This window comes from Scomber japonicus, chromosome 6 (genome assembly GCF_027409825.1).
Source record: "Scomber japonicus isolate fScoJap1 chromosome 6, fScoJap1.pri, whole genome shotgun sequence".
NCBI lineage: Eukaryota > Metazoa > Chordata > Actinopteri > Scombriformes > Scombridae > Scomber > Scomber japonicus.
Window position 1 is genome coordinate 6,080,917 of NC_070583.1, and position 17,846 is coordinate 6,098,762.

Below are 17,846 nucleotides of genomic sequence, written 5' to 3' on the forward strand. Positions count from 1 at the left end.
GAGTCTTTGGGTGGGGTCTTGTAGTGGGTGTCACTTTGGGATCTCATAGTTCTATGGGACATTGACACTCACATGGTCACTACAGAGAACCTGCGGCAATATTTGAACCACAATGGTGTTTTGTTGATTTATTGACTTTTTGGAGAGATATTTTTATAGCCAAAAGTGCAGAGCGTCATGAAACAAAAGTATAGTGGACAGACATAAAACCAAGGTCCATGGCTGGAATGGGACTGCAAACACTGCAATATGCATCTTTTCCAGTAGTCTACCAGGGCACTTCCGCTATTACTTGTCATAGGTTGGGTTGTAAAGATAACACCTAATAAACATCTGGTGGTGAGTGAACCAAGTTGTGAGTGATGCTGCTGGTCAGAGTGAAGGATTTCCATATGTGAAATTTCATGAAGATAGGGTTCAAAAGTTAGGGTAAGATGGAATGATAGGCGCAGGTGTAGTCAGCAGTAATGCAGGTGCTTTACAGCACTGTCATTGTGAAGGAGTTCGGTTGGAAGGGTAGCTCTTAAACTAGTTGATACTGTATGTCTATGTCTCCTAACCAATGGTAATGGTTGTGAGCTTTGGGTTTTGAAAGAAATGGTATCCCAGATACATGCAGTCAAAATAAGTTCTCTTTTGTGGCGTATTGTGGCTGGCTCACCCTTAGAGATGGAATGAAGATCTCAAACATGTAGGAACTCGGAGTAGGACAGCAACTCTTTCACTCAACATGAATAAACTGAAATATTTGATCGAATTAGATCAGTGTTTATTGGATCATCAGACGCTTTACATCACTGTACAGTACAGTTAAGCAGAAAGTCCCCGCCAACAAAAAACAAACAAAGAAAAAACAACAGAAAGACTATACATAGTAAATATAATGTGAACATAACTTCCAGTTACAATTAATTCTCTTTGGTTGGCCTCCAAGTGCTCAGTATCCTTATAATGTGCAGTCCAGATGCATACAATTTTTACACATAAATCAAATAAAACATGAAACTTCAGATAGCACCAAACATGACCACATGACCATATTGTGTCCTTGTGGAATTACTGGGTATAGTGTATGTAGTGTGGACAATAATGATACACTAATTAATCTATTTTGCTTAATTACATTTCTATAATTGCAATATTACATTGTATTAGAGATAGTATAAAATGATTAAGGCTGAACTTTTTTTTACTTTAACTAAGATTTTACAGATTTCAGATTATATTATGGAAGTAGAAAAAATACCAAATTTCGGAAGGCAATCATGATAAAGCTTAATTTACAACTATCAACATGTTAAGAAAGTATCTAGGTCAAACAATGATTAGATTTTTCAGGAATTAAATGTTTTGTGGCGTCAAAGTGTCACCCCAGCGCAGTCACGTGACGACAAAACTACGCAACAAAAGCTAGCTCAAACTAACTGCTTTCATCCAGTACAGTGTAATGATCCCATGATTATCATTGATGGTAATTTATTTTCAGTCCTTCAGGCACAATACATCATACTTCTTTTCTAGTGCAACAGTTTGTAATCTTTTTTGGCTGATAGAGCAATGTAAACACTCTGTTTTTTTCAAGGAGGCAGTTTCATGGACCAATGTTCTAACATCCAAACACTGACCAAGTGGCAGCACACTGTGTAGAATAAATATGCATGTCCACTCTGATAAGTATTATTTGATCACATTCACCTTGTTCTCAAAACTTTTCTATATATGAAATGTACAGTATGATGTGGCAGTGAATGGCTCAGTCTCGTTGTGGTGCCCTCCTCACTGACCTGTGTGATGTCTGAGGTAAAACAGGTATATGTTGATTTATAAGATGACTCTTTACTGCTCTGCACCATCAGTCGCTGCCCTCCACAGTTGTTGGCAGTGGTACAGATCAAAATGTATGTTCTGTCCTTTTAGCAGCAATGCGTGAAATGAAATGAAATAAATTCCCACATGAGAGAGGTTGTTGTCTGTGAACAGAAAAGAAACCAGGTCTTGAATGGCATTAGAGAGGGCCTTGAGTTTTGAAGACGAGCCAAGCAAAACCTATCGCTCAGACTTGACCTTGTAACGAAGGACAAGGTAGGTGGCCAGGCGGAAGATGATGAAGAAAATGCCCAGGACAATGAAATCTAGATAGAGCTTTGCGTCTTCCACATCCAATAACTGGAGAACCTCTTCAGGCTGTTGGAATTTACACACCTTCCCCGGACACTCCAGCTCTGACCGGTTCATCCCATAGATGGACAGGATCACCCCTTCAAAGCCATATCTGTGAGAAAGAACAAACTATCAGGCACAATCATAATTGCAAATAGGTCAGTGCATTATTTCTTGATTTTTTAGTCATAATTTAAACAAGACTACACAAATCATAAACTCCACTCCTAACTCCCGTAGACTGAAATGTTCAACTTCATACACAAGGCAAAAGTTTCAAAATGTAAAGTTTGTTGTTGAATGTTGAATAATGAACTCATTATCAAGCCCTTGACAAGCTGTGTCTACCTGACAACTAGTTCATTATTAGAATAATAAAAAATAATAGAACATGCAGGGCAGTAGCTCTCCAGGAGCAGGACTGGTAAGGATGAATCCTAATGTTTTAGGTGAATTCCTGCCCTCTCCTGTACTGTCACCATTAAACTGAAATGTCCAATTGAACATGAGATGAAATGTAATGTTCTGTCCGTTTAAACACTTCATGACATTTCTTCAAGGCCTCCTGCAGGTAATAATGTCAACTTTCTAGAGAATGTCTCCTCACTCGTCAGGCAGCTGCAGCTTGTCAAGGGCTTGATAACGAGTTCATTATTCAGCTGTGTTAGAGTGGAGAGATACCTAAAACATGCAGGGCAGTGGCTCCCCAGGAGCAGGGTTGGTGACCACTGCTCTAGGGACTATGAATGTTCATAGAAAATATGATGGAAATCCACCAATTAGCTTTTGACATAATATATACAGGCCACAATGTTTATCAAGGAGAACATTTTGAAATAATAATGGTACTACGCAAAAGTACTTACTTTGATATCTATTTGCAGAGATTATGGGCACAAATATCCAATTTTCACTCAAATATGTGTTCTAGTTGTTTTACATCACTTTGGATATCGATTTAATTTGTAATTAAATTGTTCACACCAAGTAAATTACTGATATCTGGCAACAAAGCCATGGTGCAGAATACCTTAAAGTTGAGGTATGTAACTCTGACACCAAAGGCCTGTACTACGAAGCTGGATTTTCTCTTATCGAGGTAACTTCAGGGTTAACCCTGGGTTTTCCGTACTACGAAGCTGGTTCACTTCTTACCGGGGTAAATCACCATGGTAACTTATGCTGAACGGCTAACCTGCTCGGGAGCAGGTTATGTTCTGGATAAGAGATCAACGAGTATGAAAGCACCACCTCCTGACCAATCAGCTCTCTTAGAAAATGACCTGCCCATTCTTAAAAGATCCTGTCGACATTGGTGCGCGGATCGTGAGAGGAGCGCTTAGGAGAGAAAGAGTTTTTAGTGATAGATGCAATTTTTTAATTGGCCAAAATATATATTTAAAAAATAATCATTGAGGCACGTGGGGGGATATTATTCTGTAGGTTTGACATCCTGAGATCCTTCCTTCCTTCCTTCCGACGTATTTGAGAGTTATAACGAGGCTGTTTTGGTTCTGTAACATCAGACATTATCTGCAGTGTTCCTAGCTGCAGCTCAGTGGCACCTGGCAACCTGGATGCTGAAACACTACTGACTTTGTGATTGGTAGCTAGGTGGTAGGTGGAGCATCAGGCCAAAACACAGAATGACAACATAAACATTACTTGAGGGCTGCAACTGAGCTTTTCAATTGTGAATATTCTGGCTGGACTACTACTGTCAGTTATATCAGTGTTTGAAATGAACATGATTCCTTAATGTCTGGTGATATTTAGGGCCATTTTATGATTACTTAGAATATATTTGTTACATACAGCTACTTTAATGGTTCAGAGTTCAGACAACAAAAGGGAACATACCCGTAATGTCCATATTGACCAAGTATGATAGGTCCAAACTGAACTAGTAAGGTGGTCTATGAACTGTCATGGATGTTTGAATAGGGCAGTTTGGGTAACAATTTAACTGTTTACCTTCATTTTCTCTGAATAAAACCCATCAGAAGTCTTTTTACCTTGTGTTATCCTATTTAATACAAATGATGGCCAAACCAAAATGACCATACTAAAATAAGTTTCAAATTGCAATGAATGGGATATTAGGTAATGCCACTCTAATCTCAATGGACCAAAAAATGAAGTAAATAAATTGTTAAAGAAACAGGTTCAATATTGGGTGTTGTACATGTAAACCCAAATACATAGTTTGTTGTTTTTGTGAACTGATACTTTGTTGCTGAGTAGTTGTGATGGTACAAGTGGTGGTACACACCTGACATAAGACACATAGGAGCTCCACTGCAGATACTTGGGGATTGTGTCGAAGTTGACAAAGAATCCAGAGAAAAGCAGCACTGGGATAGCTGTGACAGGTCCCACAAATGTGGCCACCTGTGTATGGGTGCAGAGGACATATCATGTTTTATAGGTATAACATGAGTCAAGATGTGCTATATTTAACCATGCAAACCATAAAATACCTGTAATGAGGTGGAGGCGGCACCAACCAGCAGGCCTAAGGACTGGGCTACCAGGGCAGTGCAGGTGGACAGGGCTATGAAGAGTAGGTAGCGGCTGGCCTCAGGAGGCTGCTCTGTCATCCAGTATACTATGCTGCAGTACATGATGGGGCAGATCACCTAAAATAAAACCTTCATTAACTTTTATTTTGTTAAGGAATAGTTCACCCCAAAATGAAACTTTGGTATATGTACTGTTCCCTTGTACTCATGTCACTGGAAACTGTATTAAATCTTACCACAACCTAACACACTTGGTCAAACTTGGAGATCTTCCATCTCAGCATGACCACAGACAACTGAAGTTGTATGAATAGGCTGGTTATTTTAAATTCCAACGGGGGCATGTTAGGAAATATCTTCAAAGGGTTTGGGGTTAAATTAACGACTTTAAAAAGCTGTTACACAATAAAGAAAATAGAATTACAATAAAATAGAAATAAACAGGAAGGGTTTTGGACCTGTAACAAAACATGTGGATAACTATTCCTTTAAGGTTAGCATCAATGCAATGACTTACTTAAGTTGTCAAACAGTATAGAAACCCACACACATATTACAACTTATTCACCTGAGGAAACATACAACACAATAACTGCAAGTCAAATAATTGATTAGCAGCAGAATATTAACCAGCAACAATTATAATAATTGATTAATTGAGTCATTTTTCAAACAAAAATGGCAATAATTCAGAGTTCCAGCTCATCAAATGTATATGTTTTGTTCTTCTTTTGTAAATAGTAAATGGAATATCTTTATGTTTTTAACTGTTTGCTCGACAAAACAAGACATTTGAAGATGTTACCTTGAACTCTGGGAACTTGTGACAAGCATTTTTTTCACAATATTCTGACACATTATAGACCAAACAATAAATCGATCAACAAAATAATCGGTATATTTTACTGAAAATATTCATCAATTTCTGTTCTAGCTCATTTAAAGTAAGATTTGTATTATGTAATGTTGGAACCAACCTCTGCACAATGCAAAGAACTTTTCTACTTCGGAAAGAAAATCAAAGTGTGAACTGCGTCTTTAACTGGGAACTCACCAGAGGTCAAATCCTGTGGAGATGCTGGCAATGTGTAATCCACTTCAAGAGCTGAGTAGTACATTCAACTAACACTACACTGTAGTGCTGTGCTATGGAGATGTACTTTTTTGCTTCATGTCAATTATCAGCAGTTTTTAGTGATTCCACCCAGTAACCCCTCTGACCCCAGCACCACCAACTCACCTGGAATGGAATATCAGCCATGGTCTTAGCCAGGTAGTAGGCTTTCAGGCTGTACCAGTAGTTGAGATGTTCCCTCAGGAACACAGACATCTCCAGAGGAACTGACAGACAGTGTGTAATAAATCTTTACATAGAACAGTCAACACAATTCAGAACATATAGTACATTGAAACTAGACATCAGTGATTGGCACAAGAGCATCAACAATAAACAGAATGCAAATATGTTGCTGCTCCCTCCCTGGCTCATACTTACAAGTTAACACAGTTGGCATGAGAGCCCCAAACATGAGGAAGAGCATAGAAAAGAAGAGAAATCCAGTGTTGTTGAAGACCTTGCTGGCATCATTGCCAATGTTCAGATAGAGCAAGCCTATTAACACACCTATAGCGATGTGGGATATCAGTCTGAGGTGGGTCAAAACCTGAGAACAGAGCGAAAGTAGGACAAAATAGACTTGAAATAGACAGACTTGGATTATTAAACTGCCTGCTTGTTTCAGCATTATTTTGTAAAATGTTTTTATGTCAAAATAATGTCATCTGGTAGAGGTATTTTTTCCACATGTGTTGAAGTGGACAACTATGATATTTATGTATTCACCCACCTGGTCTCGACATATAGTGATGAATGTTCTCTTGAAGAGGATACAGAACTGTGTTAGTGTGCTTGTGGCAAACGTATGGCTCTCTATGTGTCCAGCATCCTGGGGAAAATGGGAGCAGATTATCTCATTACACAGACAAATGTGACTAATTATACCCAATTTCACAAAGCACAGTGTACTGCAGTCAGGGACGGATTAACTTGCTGTTGGATCATATGGCAAAAGTGAGATTTTGGCAACCCTCTCCAATTCCCCGCAACCTATTTTGCCTCAGAAACCAGCCCTGACTTTTGTTTTGCAGGGACAATTTTTACATATGTTCTTGAACATCAAGTTTTGGAACTCAACATGCTCTTCAACATGCAACATCGGACCAGTATAACAGAAAATCATAAAAAGCATAATTTATCGACAGTTGTTGGTAATCCAGCCAAAACTGCAGCACACCAGCACATCATCTTCTACATACCCTGGGGTACTTTGTTGCACAGACTGATGGGCCATTGTTATCACACTGGTTCTTCTTCTCCTCTATTGCACACATTCCACCTTGCACTGCGTCAAACAGCACCGGGTTTAAGTCCCCATACTCTCCTGATGCCACTTCAATGACTGAATCAGAGACAAAGACAGGAAGATGTAAAGGTAATAAATGAATCAGAAATGTTTATCAGAATCACCACTCTGCAAAAATTGAGTGCAATCAATTTTTCACACAAGATGTATTGATGGACTGAACCAATGTGAAGTAAACATACTGAAGTCTGCAGGGTTGTGGTAGGTAGGACAGTACAGTCCCAGAGTCTTCAGATAGGGGATGAGGTAGGGGACTGAACCTTTGTAGATACACTGACCCTGACTGAGAATGTAGAGCTGTGAAAGGACAAGATTATTCAAGGTAGACACATGAATGATCTTTCAAAAGAAAGATTTTATTTAAGCATCTAAAATCTGCGTGGAATGTTACAGGATGAGCAGGCATCACTGCTTCCCATATAACAAATATATACTGGTTTCATCCATCTGTGAATTCCCTCATTTATTGACAGACACATACCTTGTCAAACATCTCAAACAGTTTGGCACTGGGTTGGTGGATGGTGCAAATGATGGTCCGTCCTCCCAATGCCAGAGAACGCATTAAGGACACCACCTGGTAGCATGATGCACTGTCTAATCCACTGCAGAGAAATACATAATGAGGTGCTGAGATCTGGGAACATAGTAACATTGCTAATAGTAACTCAGCATGATAAACTCCATTGTTCAGGCAGTAAGGCTGTAAACATGCCAATGGTTTATCCACATTATCTGTTCTACTTTATTTACAGGTAAAAGTTTAAGTTACCCAACTATGGTCAGTGGTTTGATGTTTGTTCGGGCACAGTTTGAGTATTAATTGTGCTGTTCTTTGTTTTCCCCACTATGGTTGGTTGACAACCTGTCTGATCATCTAATGGCTCTGATACATCATCATGGTTCTTGATACATCTGACTTCTTTTTCAAGCAAGATTGCAGAATTCAGTCTCAGAATGTGACTTGGTGAGTATAATGTTATCATAGCAGAAAAGATTTAATAAACCGGAATTATACTTTAAAAAAAGTGTGGCTCACTACGGAAAACCTGTAGAGACCCACTTAGGCGGTGGTCATCTTGTCAATGAAAACCTTTGTAACCAACAACCTGGAGCATTTGTTTCTTTGGAGCATGATAGTCAATCCACCTAGCCTGAAGATATTTGCACTAAAGCTGAACAGAGCATAAGCAGAGGAGGGCAGAAAGAGTTAATTTTATCAGAGAGCTAGTGTCCCAGAGCATCAAACCGCCTACATTTGTCAGATGGTACCACTATAATTAAGAATATCATTGTAAGGGTTTCAAAAGTTTTTTCTAACACCATATGTCCAACTGTCAGAATACTCATTATAAACATGCACCCAGATGCTGTCAGGACCCACTGCCTTTGGGGGTTTTTTTCCCAGCATTTTGGCTTTTCTGTAACAAAATAATCTTTAATTTAAATGTTTAATCTCAAAGTTAATATTTAAGATGTATCTATTCACCAATGAACTTTTAAATTGTTAGTAGAAAATGGAAAAACACAAGATAACTTTGTAGTTTTGTAATGTATTAAAATCCCAACATTTTCCACCATCTGTAGACTAATGACGACTGTACAGAGTATTTTGGATGACGTACATCTCACACAATTAAAATGTATTTAAATTGTAAAAGGTTATAAAAAAACGTATATTTAACCATCAACAACAAATCAGTGTCAGTCTGTCTCACCTGGTGGGCTCGTCAAAGAACATCACTGGTGGATTGTTGACTAGCTCGAGGGCGATGGCCAGCCGTTTACACTGTCCCCCTGACAGCGAACTGGTCCGAGTGTGAGCACATTCCAGAAGCCCTAAAGCAGTCAGAATCTCATTCACCTGGTCAGAGAAAGAGGACAAGAGAGAAGCCAGATAACAGAGAGCAAGGCAGAAGCCAGATTAAAGACAATGTCAGTTTGCAAATTTAAAAAACCCTTCTTTTCACATGTGAAACTGTTTGTGGCCTAGATGTGATGCAGACACAAGCATGAAAATGCCAGAAAATAAATTGGTGGCTGGGATTGAATCTTAAAGTTTGGTGACATCAGGATTGGGTCTTTTCTTTTTTGCAGGTGATGTGGTTCTGCTGGCCTCATCACACCATGATTCCTGGATACTCTAAAAACAGGAACATATACTACTTTTCCTTTTTTATCTTTGATTTGTGTGTTGTGTTCTTTTTTTCAATTGTGTGTGTAGGTACATAATGTGATCTACAAATAGCAATGCCAGATGTTTGACAGCTGCTCGTACCTGAAGCCCTGTAACTTTATATGTGTGCAGGTGGACCCACTGGAAGCGGCATCAAGAAATTATGCCTTTCTGACCAATGAGTTTACATATGACTTTGGTATGTTTAAGGTTGGTTATTATTATTATTATTATTAACATTTTTTCTTTTGTATTTTAAGCAAGTGGATGATGTTTGTTTAGCTCACCAGTTCTTTCTTCACATCCATAGTTTCATCCAGCTTGAGGTTGGCTGAAACCTGCAGCAAAAAGGAAAGAAAGTGCCATGATCATGTAATGTAAACTGCACAGTCAGCACAACAGGCAGCACTTTCAAGTCACAAGTCTATTCTTGCAGCACTTTGGCACATGAACTATCAACAACTTCATTTCTTGTTCAGACACAATTTCAAAAATAACATCATCATTAACACAGGCACACTTTGATCATTTAGAAGTTTAAATGTTCCTGGCTGTGCTATGAGCCTTTCAGTTAGAGCTCACCATCATGGCCTCTCGTGCAGTGAGATGTGGCAGCAGCATGTCCTCCTGCATGATGTAGCAGGACATTTTCCTGAATTTTCTCAAGTCCCTGGGTTTCCCATTTACCAGGATCTGACCCTTCATCCCTGTTTGCCTGCATATCAGAGAGGACACATACGCACATTGTGGACAATTCAATGTACTAAGCAGACTATATTGAGAGAAACAGCAATGCACACATTATACAGGTCAATGACATGACACTACTTTTTTTGTGTCTCTGTGGTTTAGTTAAATTTAAAAGGGGTCAAAATGTATAAATAAACGCATGAATACGTTGCACACATTCCTTTCTTGGTGACCGAGTATACAATTTCTACTTTTAATCCATTTTGAGAGAATATATTAGAGGATTATGGCAAAAATGTGTAAGTGGTGTAACCATAAAAACTTGAACCAAAAAAATTACACTTTCTTATCCTAATAATTTCTTGTTCTCACATGTTCCTTTTTCAAAAATACAAAATGTACATATTAATAAACCTGATGCTACTTTAAAAACAATTTTTAAGACATTTTTGAATCTCTCATCTTGCCAACCCTTATTTGTCTCTGACCAACACACAGACACATGGGTTTCTACATCAAATGTTAAGGCTTGAATTCTTGCATATGTACTGAACTACATATGCAGGATTACTACAAGATTCCTGAGATGACAGTTCATTCCTCCTATTTTGGTAGTTTGTTGAGAAATGGCTTTTCTACATGAGAAAAATGTTAATTTATTTCATCAACCTTTTAAAAAAAATAGTAATTTACTTTTTCATAATATTGAAGACAAGGTTACTATTATTTTGCCATAACTTTAAAGCGGACCTTTGTCGACTCACCTGTATCCAGCCAGAATATTCATCAAAGTGGATTTCCCAGCCCCAGAGGGCCCCATGATTCCTATCAGCTCTCGACTGCAGAATCTCCCAGACAGGCACTTCAGTAAGGCTTTGAAACCTGGTGACAACAGACCACTTCACTTCAGCTTGGCTTTATTAAAAGACAGGACCACAATTTTTCAAGCATGTCTTAAACCAACAGTCAGGTGCTCATATGAACGCTGAAGACACAAGAAGTGTTTTTTTTCTCCACTGTTATCCTCTTTATCATCCTCTTGTTCTTACTGGCTATTACAAGGTCTTCTTTAAATGCACTTTCAATGTAAGTGATGCTGACCAAACATCCACAGTGTGTCAACAGTCAATTTGTGCAAAATATATTTTTGCACAGGACTGACTGTGGATTTTTTCACACTTAATGTTGCTGTCTGTGGTGAAATCACTCACCATAAAAAAACATCACAGCTATGTTGCATTGGCACTTTATTATTGCTTCAGGTATACATAATGTATGTGTGTAATTTTTGAATTGTGTGCAATTGTTATTTTTATGTATATGTGAAATGTTTATTTAGCTGCTGTGAGATAATGAAACCTATCTTTTCTTATCTTAACCTTTATCTTGGATCAAAATCCTCCCACCAGGCCTCATGTTATTGGTGCATCAGTGAAAAAACTGCAAAATGTTCTCCACCTGTACAGCATCTCTATTTTTCAGTCAGAATGAAAGGAGATTTCATGTCCTTCGATTGCAAACCACATACATTACAGAGGAAAAATAATAGTACAATGTTAGTATGTATTTTCTCTTAAACATACCCCACTCAGCAGGGCACCATAAAGTCTGAAGAAACATGTCAAAGAATGATTGATATAGTCCAGAATAACTTAAGGTGCCTCACAAAGGATATCACATTCTGCTCAAACTTTCTACTGTAGATATTTGACCCACTCTGTGACTGTATAAGACTCCTGTGTTCTGGAGTGAATCTTTGTCAGTGTCTCAGGCATGCAGACTTGAACCGAGCTCGTATTAAAACATGTATTAAGACAGAACTTCTGATTTGATTCATCTTTGCCGTCTATCTACACAGTTTCCGAATAACATACAAGGACCAAGCCTTGTGGCATAGGTTTTCAGTGAGTATGAGGAGAGAAACACAGCTACAGATGGAAAGAATTTTCTGTCAAAAGATCTGCAGATAGCCATAAACATTTTGTTGAGGCCATGATGGACAATGAATGATATTTTGCTTTAGTTTCTGTCTGCATGTGTTTGATTTAAATGAACTAATATCAACACTGACATCAGAGCACAAGCGATGAAATGAATCGTGAGAGGATCAAATGACTCTTCAGTGAAACTACAAAAAACTAGAGGCAGCTCATAATACCACATTCAGTGGTTTTCAGTGCCACAACGTGAACAAAATATTCTCTTATCTATGAGCATCTGTCTCTTGCTCATTGCATGCTGGGGTAGACGCAACCCCCCCTGTGATCCTCAACAGGATAACGGATGTTTTTTCAAAACAAATTGCAAATTGAGAATAACTAGTGCTGAGATCTGTTTTGGATATGTGGTTTTTCTAAGTGGTATTTTTTTGTCTCTTGATGTCACTTTTTTAAAACTTATTTCTATATCAAAAGATGTTTTAAGAGAAAAAAAAGAAACCTGATTATCTAAATTTGGATGAGAAGTTGTTTTTAATCACATTTTCTTTCATAATTTTTTTGAATAATAAAATAACTGCCTCTCTGCCTCTTATATCCACCCATTACATCATTATGTCTGTTGTAAATACCAAAACATAATTGACATGTGTGCTACATTTTTCTAAAGGGCGTGATGTGATGATGATGATGTTTGAGGAAGAAAATTCACACACAGTCAATATATTTGTCCCATTTCCAAGACTTCTTTACATTGATGCTGCCTGAAGAGTCTTCTGACCAGCCTTTTTTAATGCACTTCAAAGGGTTTTTATATTACACATAAGATGGGGAATGGAGTAGATCTTGATAGCTAATTATGCTTCAGATAGATTGTAGGGCAACTCTTACCTGGAAACATCATTGTTTGGGTCAAAATTCATCAGATATTTGCAGTTATTTTAGATGCAAAGACATTTGAGAAATGCCTACAGTGTATGTGGTGTATATATTCTTTCAACAAATTGGATATGACTGATGAAAGGATTAGGAAACGGACAAAAAAACACAGCCACAATTCTATAGTAAAACTACTGAGAAACTTGTAAAGCTCATTGTGTACTGTGGCTGTGCAAAGAGTCACTGTACTAACTAACTATTGAAAGGACATTTCAAACAAGTTAGAACATGTGCATTCAGATGTTGGACTCAGACTGAGCAACACATCAATAAAAAAGTGTTTGCAATTCATCTAATGTCTTTAAAGATTGATAGGAATTTAAATATATGTTTCATACACACATGAAACATATATTTAAAGTGCCTCACTTCACTTTACATCTAATCTCTTCTTTTCTCCTTGTTTTCTCTCCTCTCCTCTCCTCTCCTCTGGTAAATGAGGAAGTGGGCCAGGTCCGTAGGTGTGTGAGGATCCCATCTTCCACACTCCTCTGATCCAGCTTGACAGCATCTACTCAGGGACAGTGCGGAGCTGTTTTGTGAGGGCTGGCATTATGACACCGGGCCACCTGAGACCAAAGAATGGGCTGGACTAGAAAACACCACAACAGCTGTCAGAGGAGTCTGATGTAAAGTCTAAGACTTCTGCAGAGGCTGAGAGGGCAGGTCCCTGTCTGCATCAGCACTGGACTCCTTCAGTCAGCCATGGAGAGAGGAGCCACTAACATTTCCAAAAGAAAGAAGGCTTCTGTCTTTTATCTTTCAAAGCGTGGAGAACCTTTAGAGTGTGAAGGGGAAGGTTCTGTATGCAGCTCCGGTGAAGGCTAACAACCTTACAGTGCTAAAGCAGGTAAGGGAGCATCAGTGACAGTGTTACCTGGGGCAGCAGAGTATGGCAGGTTTCAGGTGGACAGCGCTGTACATCCCCTCTCCATAAGAGGTAAGATGATGACATATATCATCATGTGTTATCTCTGCTGTCTTTACTATCTGCGGGAAGTTTCTATGAGCGGCTGGGGCCCAAGTATTCTGACAATAAAAAATATAAAGGTTGCAGATACAAAGTCACTATTTAATAGGGCTGGTCTTTGTGCCCCATCAAGCCTGGCATACACTGTGAAATTTTAGCAATGTTTTTGTCAGCAGAATTTAGGGGAATCGGTTCGTGGCTCTGCTTCAACTGTGCGATACCCTGCATGAGGGATGACCAAAATTTCTGCCATGTCAGAAATTCATCTGGCAAACTGATTCCCAGTCAGGAGACGTTAATCGCCTCTTGTTACCCCCCATACACTGCTTGACAAATGACTCATGACAAAGCTGAAATTCACCCTGACTCAACATGACATGTTTCAAAGAATGTGTGTAGACAGGGCTGAGCTTGAGGGGCACTAAACTGGTATACTGTAGTTGTACCTTGGTAAAACCAAATCAGCTAACTTCACCCCTCACTGCCTTGCCACACACGCTTTGGTGGAGTTAAAAGTGTGTGTGACTGTGTATGTGTGATCCATCCATGTGATGAGAGATGGATGGCTTGGTATATTATACGGTACTGTAACATCGGTAATATGTTTTAATGAAGGAGGTTAAAAGTCAAAAGTCTCCTCTTCTCTTCTAATCTCTCCTCTATCCTTTGGCTCATGCAGTCATCTACATTATTGATGACCTAACCTGTCTCAGGCAATGCAGCACTTACTGGAAACCTCAGAGAGTGTACTCATGACACGTGGACACAATACACTTAACATCAGACCTAGCTTATTGTTAGAGACCAGCTGGTATACAATCTTCCAGCCAGTTTTCACACATCTACTGAATACTGATACTTACGGTAGGTCTCCCAAAAGCTTTTAGACAAAAACAAACACTGTTGCTTCTGAATGAAACACTATACTGCTCTCAATGGTGTGACTGAAGCCCATTATGGCTTGGCGGGCCAGAATGAGGCTAGGAAGATGCTACACCCGAAAACATTCTTAGAAAAAAAGACACAACGGTGAGATTTGTTCTTTGTTCTGTACAGTAAGCAGTATTTTTCAGTTCTCTACAAGAGAAAAGGATGAAGACCAGCTGGTTGTTTTCACAAATGTACATCTAGTTAACTTCCCACCACACAGCTGCTCCTTAAAAGCTTTTATTTAAGAGATAATTAGTGATAGGTTATTTCTTGACATTTCCATTACCACCACTCTCAGGCCAAACATATCACCTGTACAGAAAAATCTTTAATACTTGAAAAGAAGGGATAAATGCTTTTGATTGAATAATTCACTTTCCCTTTCCTGTAACACCTAACCATCAGACTAACATTTACGTCAATATGAGGTCAGTACATGACTGAACAATTTTGAACCACACATCCTCAAACTGAACTGAATATACTGAGTCATCAAAGCTTTTTGGGAGCTCCACTCACTGGTGAAATCACTATTTTTAGCTCGGCTGTGATTTGTAGTTTGTTACTTAATTAAAACCAATCACGGTGTAATAAATCTGTCATGAAAAGAGGGTATGAGCAGGTTGTTGCTGAGCAATATACTGAATAAAAAGTGTGTATATAGGCCTGAGCTGAATATAACGTTTGTTCTTGACTGTATCTGCACAGAAAACATGCTTGCAAATATTCTGTATGTAAAAATAAACAATCAGACCTGCTCCCTCTGCAGTTCCTTCTGTCTCTGTGTGGGGAAATGAGCTCGACAACAAAGATCAATAAAGGGTTTGCTACAATTACTGTAAGTAATTTATCGCTTACAGCTCAGTCAGTCATGTGCTACTGGTTTAATGTACTGGTGTTACTGAAACAAAGTGCAGGAAGAAACAAAGTGAAGACAAAAAAGAGAGAAATATTCCTAGTTACAGGATTTTTCTCACTCTGACTGCTATTTGCAGAGGACAGAGCTGCTGCAAGACCAAATTGAGGTGAGTTGTCCTCTCTGTGGCAGCTGGGCCAGAAGCAGCAGGGCAAAGCTGGCATTAAGCTACCATTTCTTATTCATGGACACTTTTATTGGACGTCTGCCCAACTGATATGATGGCCCTTCTACTCAAAACACAACTGAACAGATCTAACATCATACACCTAATCCTGGCATTTGCAGATTTCTGTTTGACTTGCATTATACAAGCAAAACACCACAAAACATTCAATTCTGATTACTTACAATACATTTAAATGTTTTCAACTATCAAAATATCCTGAGTAATAGTATCTGTTCCACTTCTGCTTTGTGTAAATATAGCTGAACAACGAGCATTCACTTATTACTAGCCTTGTAGCTGCAACTACATTAGCTAACGCACAGCTAACTGTGATAGCAAATATGGTAGGAACAAATGTATTTTGCCATATGTTGCATATATAGTCACGAGCTGTGTCTGAAAACACTCCCTTCACTATGTTCCACAACACTCAATAGTTTATTCTTCTGTGAGCTGTAAATTAACAGGTTGCAAAACATAAAGTACCACATTGGCCTGACTATAAGACTAGCAAGTGTCTTTAATTATGTTTATAGTGTGTGTTTTAGAGTTTGTCATCTCTAAAAGTGTTTTGGTAGTTCAGGCAGTACAGTGTCTGAAGGCTCATTTAACATATGTTTCTGATGTGTGGGAAATTAATCATAAATAATAAGTGAACACTAATCTACATTAAGCGTCTTATGACATCTTTACTGCAGTAACAGGTTGTGGTCCGAATCCTCTGTCAAGCTGCCAAGAATTTCTACTGCCAGATGATGGTAGGCTCAATTCTGACTGTGGCCATTAGCCTGTGAGGAGACTGATAGAAGATATGCAAATGTAGAATCTACATTCTGCTTTGATAGAAATATTTTCTTTTTTTTTCGAGGAAAGGGTATCAAGGATGAAGACGTACTTTTTCTTGCATTATTCTTGCATTATCAATAGTTTGTCAGAGCATGAAGATTATGTCAATCATATGTTTGATTTTGGATAGACAGGCCTCCGCAACCCCATCATCACCATCAAACCCCCAAATGGAGAAGAAGAGATTTTAAGAATGTAAGAAAGTTTGGTGCACCATGAGTCTTCTGCCTACTTTTACTCTTCTTGTTAACATTCTCCTAACAACTCCTAACAACTGGTTAAAAGACATGAGTGATGAAAGAAAGGTGGGTGGATGTGTGTTACCTCTCCTCCTCCAGCATGGTCCCTCCTGAATGGTGTAGGAGAGGTCAATGAACTCTAGGTCCACAGCCAAGCGTTTGGGCAGGTGGGAGAAGCGCTGTGCTTCTGTGATCTGGTTCTCAACCTTCTTCAGATGAGTCAACTTGGACGCATCCTGCTGCTGCTGAGGCTGGGCCAGCGCCTGGCTTCCTCCATTACACATGATGGTCTCCTCCATGGGGATACTCACAGAATCAGGTTCCAGCGCCTTATTGTCCATAGCTGCTCTCTGTCAGTGGGAGAGGAGGTAAGAGAAGATGGTCAAGAAAGACAGAGGAGGTTAGAAAGACAAAGGGAGGTCAAACATGCTCATGCCAGTCCGATTTTACAGCTGCAGCTTGGGATTTGATGACATATTTGGAGGTAATTTTCTAAAAGGTCTCAATCCAGATTGAAGCTACAACACAACACAGTACTTTACATTATGCCCCAAAAACAACAAAATAGAGGAAAAGGATGACTTAATGCCACATTCAAAGTATTGTTTGTAGCTAAAAGAAGCAAGTGCTAAAACCACAAGTCAATGTGACAGTTGTTTGGACTGATCATGGAGCGGAACTGCTTTTGAAAGCAGTAAACAAACACAAGGCTGCCAAAGAATAACCACAGAGAATCACACCAAAACAATACCGGTAATATCTTTGACCTTTATGTTTGATTTCTCAACAACATGTCAGTGTTTTCTCCATTCATACTACAATGTGTGTTTTTGTCCGTGTTACTTACTGAAGCAACCTTGGGTTTCATGAAAGGCACTATACAAAATAAAGTTATTATTATTATTATTATTATTTTCATGGCTGCATAA

The 17,846-nt window shown here is 38.8% G+C and overlaps 1 protein-coding gene across 2 annotated transcripts; it reads right to left on the reverse strand.

Moving 5' to 3' along the window:
* Window positions 1-2,046: 2,046 nt before the first annotated feature.
* On the reverse strand, window positions 2,047-17,258 carry LOC128360404 (ATP-binding cassette sub-family G member 4-like). 2 transcript variants are annotated; one of them, XM_053320831.1, is made up of 14 exons: window positions 17,003-17,258; window positions 10,736-10,853; window positions 9,864-9,996; window positions 9,569-9,619; window positions 8,824-8,969; window positions 7,587-7,710; window positions 7,288-7,402; window positions 7,023-7,141; window positions 6,530-6,652; window positions 6,178-6,346; window positions 5,923-6,023; window positions 4,641-4,799; window positions 4,433-4,551; window positions 2,047-2,272 (listed from the first exon to the last, which is right to left on the reverse strand). In XM_053320831.1, the coding sequence occupies exons 1-14, from the start codon at window positions 17,256-17,258 to the stop codon at window positions 2,047-2,049; spliced, it is 1,959 nt and encodes a 652-aa protein (XP_053176806.1). The 2 variants fall into 2 exon arrangements, with proteins under 2 accessions (XP_053176806.1, XP_053176805.1); XM_053320830.1 differs by having other exon boundaries at window positions 6,530-6,628; window positions 6,999-7,141.
* Between the last annotated feature and the right edge of the window lie 588 nt (window positions 17,259-17,846).